The 12146-nt window shown below is 45.4% G+C and overlaps 1 protein-coding gene across 2 annotated transcripts in view; it reads right to left on the bottom strand.

The window, feature by feature from the left end:
- VPS53 (VPS53 subunit of GARP complex) overlaps positions 1-12146 on the bottom strand; it is a 60719-nt gene that overhangs the window by 9560 nt on the left and 39013 nt on the right. For both annotated transcript variants that reach the window (XM_051635710.1, XM_051635711.1), the window contains exons 16-18: positions 11235-11317; positions 7617-7695; positions 2701-2849 (exon numbers count right to left, since the gene is read on the bottom strand). In XM_051635710.1, coding sequence (XP_051491670.1) covers positions 2701-2849; positions 7617-7695; positions 11235-11317 — 311 coding nt within the window. The remainder of the gene's footprint in view (positions 1-2700; positions 2850-7616; positions 7696-11234; positions 11318-12146) is intronic.

Below are 12146 nucleotides of genomic sequence, written 5' to 3'. Positions count from 1 at the left end.
TCCTTTGGTTTTTATTTTTTGGACTAGCAGAGACCATCAAGAGCAGCTGCACTTAACTGAAAAATTCACTGGAGTGTCTTGCCTAGGCTGGCCTGAGTGCTTGGCTCTCAGCAGCCAGCAGGCAGTCCTGATGTGAACAGTACATGCACACTCTGGGGTAACGCTCCACACGCGGGTTTGTTCTCTAAATGCCTTTGCTGCCTGCACAGCCAGACTGGATGCCAGAATTCATTTACAGTTTCAGCTATAAAACTGAATCCAGCAAACCCTCCGTAGAAGCCGACAAGTCCCCAGTGTAACAATAAAGCAGTGCAAGACAGGTTAGGAACCTCAAGCACAGAAACCACAGCATCTGAGGGGCTCCCATCCAGCGGGAGGGGCTCTGCCAGAGCCTGTGTTTTCCCAGCCCCCAGCAGGGAGGATGATGCCCTGAGCACAGGGCCTGGCTATGTGAGGCAGACAGAGCTGCCACCACAGTCTGTCTGTCCAACAGGGGATGAGGTACCACAGGACATCCTTTGGAGCAACCTGGTGTCCCTGAGTCACTGCAGCTGAGAAAGGCTTTGCTTTATGCCACCCTCTGAGGTGGTGACCAGCCCTGGCACGCTCACCTGGGCTGAGCTCAGCTTCAAAACCTCCTGGATCCTCCTCATCAGACTCTTCCTCCCCCTGACTCCCCTGCACAGGCCAGGGCAGCCCTGCTGCACTCACCCACCAGGCCTGGCTGGTCCTACTGGGCCAGGAGCTCTGCTGGCAAGTGGGAGAGCTGTTTGTTTTTCCTGTCTCTCGGTTCTAATCTCTTCCTCCCTGAGGTCAGGTCACAGACTTCCCAAACACATCCCGGCGCAGCAGCCGCCGCTTCACCGCTGCGGTTTTTGATTTCAAAGGATAAGGGCTGAGGTGCAGTGAGAACAGAGCCCCCCACCCTGCCTGCAAGTGCCTCCTTCTCCCGATTTCAAGGGAGCAATATTGGTCAAAACAAAAATGACAAATGAGGCTGGAGGGTTGCTACAATTTCTGATGGCCATTTTTCTTCTTCCAGACTTGGCTCAGATCCCTCGGTTTTAAATTTAGTGACTTTAGATGCCTTCTCCCCTGTGGTCCTGTAACTCAACACGAGCCCTTTCTACAACCCATTAGAGCAGAGCAGGGGCTGGCAGCTCACAGAGACACAGGCATTAGCATAGGGAGCAGCACAATGCCTGGTGAAAGGATTTTCAATGTTGTGACGCTCACAAAAGGCCAGGTATTTATAACAGGCAGGCCAGTAGAGTCCACAAGAATTCAGAGCTTCAAAAATACACACGTTTGTACACATTAAAATGTCACAAGCATTTTAAGTAGGTCAGTCCACCCTTACCATTGGGCTAGCTCTCCTTTGAACCAACCTGTACAGAAGGATTCTAAATGATCCGGCAAAAACAACCTTCAGGAATCAAATCTTCCCTTCTACACTGATCCACAGTGAATTCAGGACTGTGTCCTAAGTTTAATGCACTACAGCTCAGAGCTGTAGTTGTAACCAAAACTGTCTTGAAGTGGAGTGGTCATTTTGCAGCTTTCTGTGCTCTTCTGTGGGACAAGCCATGGTGAAGGCACTCAGCTCAGAGCTCAACTTTTCTCAAATGTGAGCTCTGGGTATTTTATCCAGAATTTGCTTGGTATGTGCTTAGCAATAAAGTTAAAAGGGAGGCAACTAAGCTGAGGTATTAGGACTGTGCTGTGAACAGCTGAGTAAATGGGGTCTTTTATTTATCACCACGTTAGCGATATAAAATTCAAGCGTAACCACACAGAAGGCTTAAGTGCAATACATTTTCACTGAGACAGCATTTCAAACAGTGATTATGGGCAATGTCATAATATGATTTATCAGCAACTGCTCCTTAATGCAACCTAATGAGTACTCCCGGAGAGAAAGGGGGAACGAAACCCTCAGGCCAGTCTCCCTGGCAAAGCCAACAGTTCTCAGGAGCGTCGGCTGCATCCTTCCCTGCTGAAGCTCTGGTCTCAAACCCACACAGTCACTGCCAGGCCCTCCAGTTTATTTTAGGATGATTAGCTTATTACAGATGAATGAAACGTTAAGGTATTTTAGAGCGACACACGATCCGTGCGGTGCTGCTCCCAAGTCTACCAGCACAGCCACGTGCAAGCCCAAAAGCAGCAGCTACAACTGGCCGAGTCCTCCCATGGCTTTTTCTTGGGGCACTGGCATGCAAAGCTCAGCTGGCCACAGGCAAGCAGGGAGGAGTTCAAAGTATCTTCCTACAGAACTGAATTTTGGGTTTGGACACATAGCTTCACTGTTCAGATGTCCGAGAGATGCTGAAGAGCTGCATCCTCAACACCAAATCCAGAGGCAAGGGAATTTATGTCTCACCTTCCAGCTCTTTCATGCTGCCCAACATTAAGTGATTTGCTAGGAATACACTCATAATATCCCCCAAAATCTGCATGTGTATTTCCCCTCCCTTACTGAACTATTTTTGCACAGAAAAGTAGCTTTCAGACTGTGAAGGCAGAATATACTGATCACACCTGCCCTCCTTACGGTGCCAGAAGTTATTTTGAGTCAAATGATGCACCAAATTTCTCTCTTCTCTCCTTGGATGGAGAGAATCTTCACCCAGACACCAACAGCCACCAATGCTACATGCCAGGGACCCCCCCAAGCTCTGTGCCATGTTGGTAACTTACTTTGCAAACTTGATACAGAACTGAGTGAAATACTTCCTCGTGGAGGCCAGGTTGTCACGGATGATGGGGACGTTCTGTTTAATGTGGAGAATCACTGAGGTCACATAAGGACTCTGGTCACCAACGTGTTCCACGTTCTGCCACTGCATCTGCACAAAGGGGAAAAAACAACCAAAAGGACTGTTGAATTAATTAAGATTCAAGAAATAGGTAAGGAAAACTGTACAAACTTCCTGCTGAAAGATCCCTGAGGAATCATCAAGAGACCGCCTCTGCAGCTCACCCCTGAGGTCAAGCTCTTTGTCACTACACTGATGGAGCAAAACCTTTCCACAACAAGATACAAAGAAATTGCAGAACAGTCCTTTTTGCACCAGAACAGGGAGATTGTGACTGGTGACCTACACAAATGGGGACCACTCTGATTAAAAGGCTTTTGGAGCAGGCTCCAAAAGCTGCTCCATATTTAACAGTTTCCAGTTTGCTGGGATGAAGTGCCCCCATATAAATCCTGATTACAGGCATTTGTGAAAATATCTGCAAGCTTGCAAAGTCTGGATTCCTGTATGGCAGCCAAGACTGCAATTCTGGTGAGACTGATGACAGATAGATGGAAGAGGTAGAAATAGTCTTGAAGTCCAAAGCACTCTACCCCAGCGTAGCTCACCCTGAAAACACTTCTGGTGTACAAGCCAGGATGCCAACTTCAGCTGAACCCAAACACAGGTAAAAAGTACAAACCAAGAAGAGTTACTCAACCTCCCATTTTGTTTTAATTTACCATCAGCAGAGACACAACAGAACAGCCCTTTGGGCCAGACACAGGACTTCCTTGACTTTCTCTGAGCGTTCTTTGCAATACACAGGAGAAGTCATGAGAGGGGGGAAAAAAAAAGAGGAGGTAACTGGGTAAGGCCTGGCCAAGCATCTGTGTATATAACAGGGTCTCACTGAGGAACACAAGCATCCAGAAAAGTGCTCTTAGCTCTGCTGCTGCTCAGAGATACATTCTCTGCAACGTGCTACAGATGTCTGGAGATGCTGCTCCTTGTGCTGGAGATGAAACTGGAGGAAAATGGGTATGAAATCAGGACAGGACACTGGGCACATGCATAAGATCAGCTTTTTCTCTCGAGGGGCTATTTGTCCTCAAACTTCTTTTCTCAAGTTCTAGAATTTGCATGTAAAGCTTTTTATTCCTGGTTTTAATTTAATCATGGCTACTTTGTCCCCTGCAGCCCAGCTGATTCAATTCCATCCAAACAACATGCAGCCTAAGTGACTCAACAGTCAAGAGCAGCCAAATTCTTTGCAAAACCACAATGTCTGAGTCTATATGTGCCCTATGAAAGCTGTCTTTATCTAAACCAACCAATCCAGACCCCATCCTGCTCATCTCAAACCACCCAGGTAGCTGGAAGGGGTGTTTCTCTCCATCACCTGCACTGCAGGTCTTAATTCCATCTTACTTCCATTTGGAAGATCACCCATGAGACAGCTTGTCACACCCAAAGAAAATACTTCATGCCTGTCTCCCTGACAGACCTGCACATTCCCCCTTCAGTGATCCTTGAGGAACAGGCAATCCCCATAGAGCAGAAGGGCCAGAAAGTGGGATGGGACTGCTGAGATGAATTACTGCAACAACGAGAAAACAGTAGCTTTGTCATTTTGTTGCTCTTCATTCCAAAAACAATACTCCACAACCAAACCTTTAAAGCATGAACAGTAAAAATAGCCCTTTGTGTGTGTATATGTGGGTGTGTTTCACCAAAAAAACCCCCAGTAGCTGCAAGGAAAGACACAGCACACATACTGAAAAGTCATCAAAAGAAATATGAGCCCAACTCTTCTGGTAAAGCTTTGTTCCTGTCATTTTGAATTTATTCCTCTTTTTCCCTCGTCCTATGTTTTTCTTGGGATATCCACGCGGTTTACACACACAAGCTGAAAATGAGGCCAAAGGACAGGACGAGCAAGGCCTTGGGCCCAGAGGCAGGAGCAGCCCCAGGAGCAGCCAAAAGGCACCTGCACGGGGCAACGTGACCACCTGTGGGTTCAGGACCTGGGTTTGAAGACCTGGTGCTGCCTTCAGAGCTTAACTTTTGCAACAGAATGCATAGGACCCTCAAGGTTTTAGGGTTTCTTTTCTTAAATCTCCTTTCTTAAAAAAGAGAGGAGGAAAGAGAAGCCCTGAGTAAAACCGGGGTGGTTTGGTAGCTAACGAGAGGTGCGTTACCTTCTGGGCATTGCAAGGGTGCTCCTGGGTCTGCCTGGTTGTGAGGCCTCATGTCCTCACATGTCCCTCTGTCCCCAGAAAGCTGGGAGTGGGGTGGAAGGACCAAACCAGGAGCTGCCAGGTCCCTCCTCCATGTCCAGCACTGACATGGGTCTCTAGCACAAGAGGTTGCTTCCTTATTTAATGGAGGATGAACCAGTCTCCGTGTCTCCCTCTTTATCGTTACAGGCTCTGGACTGGGCACCAAGAGCATCTGCAGCCACTGGGCCAGCAGCTTCTCCTTGACCTTGTGTGGCTTGTGCAGGAAGAGGTGGGAGGGGAGAGGAATGGCAGGGGTGCTGCTGCCTGCAAAACTGCCTTGGTTGCTGGCTGACAGGAGTTCTGGGTTGCACTGTGCATCCCGCACCTCGCTGGTGGGCTGAAACGCACTCGTGCTGACTGCTAATTAGCAGCCAGCAGCTCTGGGGGCTTGTATGTGCTGGAGAAGCTATCAGAGCTGCACGTTGAAGCACTTGTTGTTGTCCACTCTGCTGTGTGCCAAAAGATTTTAGCAAAATATAAAAAACCAGCAAGTCACCTACGTGAGTCACTAAAATGTCCCCTAGCCCCACTTCCAAGCACAGTTTTGCATATAAATCGATGCTTAATTCAGCAAGTAAATCAAACCTTATCCAGTGCAATCCATAAACTTAATTGGAGCAAAAATAGCCCATGCAGATTAACAGTTCCCTCATCCCAACAATTAAAACCAAATCACACCAGGCAATTCAAGCGCCTGCTACAGGTAAATCCATTCCCTACAACATATTCACAGGACTTTGTTACCCAGAAGACAACAGGGTTTAAGGGAAATTCCTCTCCCACCCCACACTCCAGCTCCCCATCCTACAGTTGTGTTTAATCTTTATACACTGCTGTAGAGTTGGAGTGAAGATTATCACCTACAAATTTTGCAATATGGGGCCTTTCAGTCATCTACTATTCCTTCCAGAACTCAAAAGGTAAATAATCAGGGAAACTGAGCACCATTCCCAGCTGAAAACAATATTCACAATGCCATTTTCTGTGTTAAATCGCTCAAAGTGGCCAGCTGCCAAAGTGGATTTAGAGGCTTATGTATTTCTTAATTTACCTCTATATTTATTGAACATTTATGCAAGAAAAAAAAAGTCAGACTCAAACAAAGGACTGGGAATGTTGAATCTTGGAGGACACCAGAGTGAAGGAAATGGAAAGAAGCTAAACAAAGGAAAAGCCCTAATGGAGGAGGGGTCTTGAGACAAACATGTCTTCTTAGTACAGTAAAATTGGAATGGATCAGGCAAACAGTCTTTATTCCTTTAATAAAGACTGAAATTTTACACATCCAAATACTAACTCTGCATTTAAATAATTATATGCATTTCTTATTCAACTGTCAAGATGAATAACCCAGCCCTGAAGGAATGGGAGGAGGAGGGTGAAGGAAAAAAGCTCTTACTCCAAACCCAGGTCTAGTAAAAATCACATAAAAGAAACTCTGTCTGATGCAAATAGTGGAATGTGTGCACAAGTGACAAGTATTTATTTAGCTAATTTCATAACACTTAGCTTGTTTATATATCATCAGTCCCATCACATGTGTTGCATTTTACCAGTGTTCCAAAGACAAAAATAAATGGCCTACCAGCTGCTGCCTTCTCAAGGTTGTGGTTTACTTGGGTACAAACAGTCAGAGCTCAGTGAGTCAAATGCTGCTCTGCTACACTGGTTCAGGAGATCTAAGGAACTGTCATGGCACACACACAACACCTGAAGTGCTGAGCCCTTCCTAATGGTGTTATTTTACCAGGCAAAAAAGCAATCCTCTTTTCATTTGGAACATGTACAAGTTCTATTACCAGCTGCATTCCACTTCAAATATTAGCTGGGGGTGGTGGAGCTGGTTACAGCTGGAATACATCATAAAGCAGAAAGCTATTAAAATTCATGGCAGCGAGACAGTGTGTTGATCCTACAAAAATGGAGCTCTATGTTTAATACTTCTAATTAAAAAATAGTTCAATCCACTTTTGTTGTCTTCACCTCTGTCTAAGGCAGTCTGGGTTTTCACAATACTTTGGCAAGAAAACCCAGCTCTGCATTTCCAACGTATAAAAGCCAGCAGAACTGCAACAGAATCCTTAGGCACTGATCAGATGGGCCTCTCCAGGAAGGGCTCCATATGTCCTTGAGAGGATCACAGGGACATCAGGGCTCGATCTCAATTCCACATTACCCTTTGAGTCCCTCCATTTAACAGCCACAAAGAAGCAGGCTAGTAAAACTCTTTGTCAAAGGACACAAAGAGGAGGAGGTGCATTTGAAATTTCATGCTTCCAAAAGCTTTCATGATTTTAAAAGCTCTCACTGGCAAAAAGGAAAGAGAATCCCTTATACACTTACAGAAAGTATTAAATTGTCTGTGTGTTTTAATGGGCTGTTAAGCCTGAAAGCTCTAATTTGAACATGAAATTTGGAGTGAAGGATACATTTATAAATACAGCAATTGGTGCTCTAAGAAGCAAGAAGAAATCAATATATGGCTAAGGCTCAAGGCAGCATCAAAGGGTATGTCAATAGTGCAAACAATCAAAGCATACAAGAACTTGACATGGATCTTAAGGCTACCTCTCCCCAAAACAAATCCATCCCCTACCTTGCTCATAGCAGTCAGGGCAGGGTCACAGGCTGCATCCAGGTCCTGCACTAACAGCTGTATGCTGTTGGAGATCACACTGCAAAAAGATCAAGCACGAGTTTTAGAGCAGTACTGAGGAACACAGAGCCAGAACGGGCGGATTTGCCTGTGAGAGGAGGAAAAGTATCTCCTTGCTGACAGCAGCGTCAGGCTGGGAACACACAGCTGGAGCTTGCACTGGAAAGAAGGAAGTTCTGCATGCTCTTCATTGAGCAGCAACACAGTGGGCTTCAGAGCAGAGAGGACATTTTTATAGGTGACCTTTCTCTGCTTGGACACATAGAAAGGGCTGGAGATCAAAGGTGCCAGAGGGGTAACCCCCCATCTGTGCATTGCGAAGAGAAGAAATCCCCGAGTACCGAGCCCAGACTGGGATTCGGCTTCAGATTAATCCCATCTGAATACAACCAACATTTTATCATCTCTCCACTTATTCAGAGTCAATATACTGCTGCTCAGAGAAACTTGTAAAGAGGGTTTTTAAGAAGTACATCTGTATGAGTTCTGAATGTGTCTTCCATCTGAGGAGATCAAGGCAGATGTCTTATTTACACTATGTCTAGGATTGCTGCCATCCATTGTCTGAGCTTCCCAGAGACATATACCAGACTAAAGGACACATTAGTCAAACATATTTCCCTTCCCCCTCCTTTTTTTTTAAATTTTTTTAAACAGCATGATATTGTTTAGAGACATATTTGATGCCACCATATTATGGTGTGCATAAAGGTGCAAGGGATCCTAAAACAACAGCTGAGAAACACCATCTGCAGCTACTCAGACCACCCTCAAGGGCACATAACCTGGTACTTGCATTACAAACAACTTCTGCTAGAAGTAATAAGGGACTGTTTCACTAAGCACAGTTTGTAAGAACACTGTAAACTTTAAATCTGCCTGTTTACAACTTTGGTATTATATATGTAAGAACTGCATTTTACTTTTGCTCTTTCTCATGATGCTAGCACAGAGGGCAATCACAGACCTACATGAAATCTGACTAGTGCTTCCTCAAACCATCTCTCCTCCCCCACATTTTCTTAATCCAATTCTGAGTACTCCTCTGAAGTTCACTATTTAAAGTATTTTTGTGTCCTCATGGAGATACAGTATCACCCACTCATAACTGCTGCTGGGATCTGGGTGCTCCTCACCTCAACCCACAGAGGTTGTCTGCTCCCCTTCCTAGAGCTCTAGCACATGGGGACCGGAACAGGATGCCAAGAAAAAGAATGTTCCTTCAAAGCAATTAATGTGCTTGCAAAGGCAAACTCATCCAAAATTAGTTGGAAAAATTAATGTGGGAGACAAAGCGACCATTGGCTTCAAGTTACATTATCTGAAACTTGCATCGGGATAAAAAAAGCTTGTGACCATTTCTGCTGGTGCCTCTGCTCCTCCTGGGCACTACAGCATTTACTTCCTTGGGGAATTCCACCAGCTCAAGCAATCCCAAGGGAGCCAGACTGAAATAACTGTCTCCTGGGCACAGCTGACTCCTTTAGGGCTCCTGCTGCCTGTGACTTGTAAGGAAGAGCTGTGGTTTTAGTATCAAAATGAAAGGCAACTCTCTTGGTGGAAGGAAAATGACTTCATCACTAGTTTCCACACATCAGGAGTCTGTCTGAAGCTGGGCCACCAAGTGCAGGTTCTTGCCCAAAACCCACAAGATTGCCAAGAGGGAGGGGAGCCTCTTTGTCAACCCTTCAAATTAACCACAAGTGCTGCAGAGAGGTAACGCAGTGAGAAAGACCTTGTGAACACAAAGCATTGTGACACATCCAGAGGGTTTGGATCCTGGTTCTGCTAGAAGCCACTTCAGATCTCTGCCCCTGGCAGCATGTACCAGGATGGCAGTGGCAGCTGAAGAACCCCTGTATGAGCCCTGACAGACAGGGGAGTGAGGGCCACAGACCAGCAGTGTGGTTCTTACAGGGAGTCTGGTGAGCTCAGCACTTGGAGAGATCTCTGAAGGCTGCCCATCATCTCACAACAGATCTACAGGGCAGGGGCGTGGGAATCATGGATTTCTGGATTTACACAACAACAGTTTTCCTTCCAACAAGCTTCAAGAGGAGCTCAGTATCTCCCAAATTTCCTAAAGAAAATACTTTGCCACTGCAGGGGAAAACCCCGCTGAGTCGATGGCTTCATACACATTTGGGTTGGTTCTGCACTCTCTGTGAAGGAAGAAACACTTTCCAGGGTGTGTAAGCAGCAAGGTTTTATCACTTTCTTTATGACCCTGCCTAACAACACATCAAATCCCAGAAGAAACAACGTGTTTGATGTTGAATGAGCAAATGCCAGAGAGAGGTTTATAGCTGTGACTTACACTGACAGCAGGCTGGACACAGCACTACACTGAACAGATTGAAAGTCAATTAAAAAGCCTTTGTTACAAAATACATCAGGCCTGACAGTTTAACTTTAAAGCTGTCCAAAACAGCAAACGTGAACTATACATTTAAACAATTAACAGAATACATCATATTGGCTGCCTGGGACCAAGCACCTCGAGAGGTGACCCCGTGCAAACCGAGCAGCAGCTCCGGGCAGCTGGTTCCTGCCAGACAGGTCGCAGGGAAACACAAAACTCACCCTCAACTTGTCCACATTAAGAAAATCCCACCATGTGGAATATTTCATTTCTCATCTTCAGCTACCTTGCTTGCTTTGGCTGAGTGGACACAGCAACCCTAGCTTTTGGTCAGGGATTCCACTCTTTAAAAGGTCTGAGAAATATGGAAAGGAAGGGGAGTCTCTGCAGCCTGGACTGGAGCCCGAGACCACGTGAAATACCTGGATGGAGATCACTGGGATCCTGCCCACTGGAGCAAAAGAGGAGGAGTCACAGGAAGGAAGTCTTCTGAAAAAATCCTACTGCTAGCTGGGCTGAATCTTAGTCTTAGGGAAAAGGAGAGTGGGTGATAGGGATTATTTTCCCAGCTTTGCCAAGGTTTTCATTTGTCTGATGTGAGGCAAAACAATTATTTTTTTTGCCTCAATTTCCTTTTCTCAAAAAATATTCAATCTGTCCATGGTGGAGAGGAGAGGATGTTAGAGGGAAGTATTTTTAGCATCGTTACATGAAAAGTTATTTTAATGAATGATAATCTTCTCTCAATTATAATCCCCAAATATAAGATTGGATCTGTCTTTTATGTCATCTGAAATGGGGTTTGATCATACTGACAAGGCTTCTGATTAACAGTGGGAAGTTAAAGCAGGAAGGAATGTACTGAAATAGCTTCCTTTCTTGAAATGTAACAGCCACCTCACAGAGCTGCCAAGATGCAAATGATGTTTCAAATGGAAACTCACTATTTCCTTTCCCCTTTCCACTGTTCTTGTTCCTTTGGCTAGAAGGATGCGGAGCAGCTACATCTGAAGCCTGTACTACTGCTGCTCTTGGGCTAGCCAAAGGATGACCATTCCTTCACCAGGAGTGCTGAGTATCTGGGTGGGTTCTACTGCTGCAACACCAGGAGCTTGGGCTTGTATTACTCCAGCACCATCTGGCTGACAAACTAGGATGTTTAATATATTCTGGGAGGATGCATCTGCTGAACATACATGCTGAAAGTGTCCATCTCGCCCGTCAGGTTGATTCTCTCCACTAGACTTGCATCCACTTTTTCTTTGAGTTTCTCTTCCAACTGTCAGGAAACAAAAGAACCAACAGAAAGATTAATTTCTTACTCAAAATGACCGCTCTTGAAGGAAAAGTCAGCTTCTTTAGACCTAATCTGTGCTCAGACTACAGCCAAAAGTCAGCCAGTGAACAATGGAAATCTCTCCTTCTTGGACACCCTAGACACACTGATCTGCCAGGATGGCCTATGGTGGCACTGTGTCCTCAAAGAGTGACCTTCAAGGTCACACATGCAACTCTAGTATGGCATGCTAATGTACTGTCTTAACACCATGCCAGCTGTCCTGCTAATAGAGATGTTTTCCATCACTCTGTGCCCAGGCTGCAGAGGAGGCTGCCAGTTCCAGTGGTGGAGAGGCCTTGTGATGGCCCAGCATCCCAGCTCCTCTACTGACCCAGGGCATTCTGAAAGCACCTGAATGTACAGAGCACTGTGGCTGCAAAGCATATCAGCATCAAGACCTCCTCTGCTTACTCCACCTTCCCCCCAGTATTTCATGCAAGCATTTTCCCAAACCTATTCTGAATTACTGTTTTTCTTGTTTTTATAAAAAGGAGATCAGGAAACACGAGAAAAGTTGTTTTTCATTGTTTGTTTGTTGTGGGTTTTTTTTAATTTGGCTCCTGATCCAAAACTAATTTTGTCACAAGGATAAAAGGACAGCATCCCAAACTGAAGCAACAAAGAAGGATTACAAGCAAAAGGCTTTTCTCAGGTAGAAACAGCAAAATCAGTATTTTTCTTTCCTTGAAATACAGATTTGAATAATGTAGAGCTCAATAATGAACGGGATGCTACGTGAAGCTGACAACCCTGTGGATATTCTAGCACT

This window comes from Apus apus, chromosome 18, assembly GCF_020740795.1.
Source record: "Apus apus isolate bApuApu2 chromosome 18, bApuApu2.pri.cur, whole genome shotgun sequence".
NCBI classification, from domain to species: Eukaryota; Metazoa; Chordata; class Aves; order Apodiformes; family Apodidae; genus Apus; species Apus apus.
The sequence above is the reverse complement of the archived record's forward strand: the minus strand, read 5'-3'. Positions and strand labels throughout refer to the sequence as shown.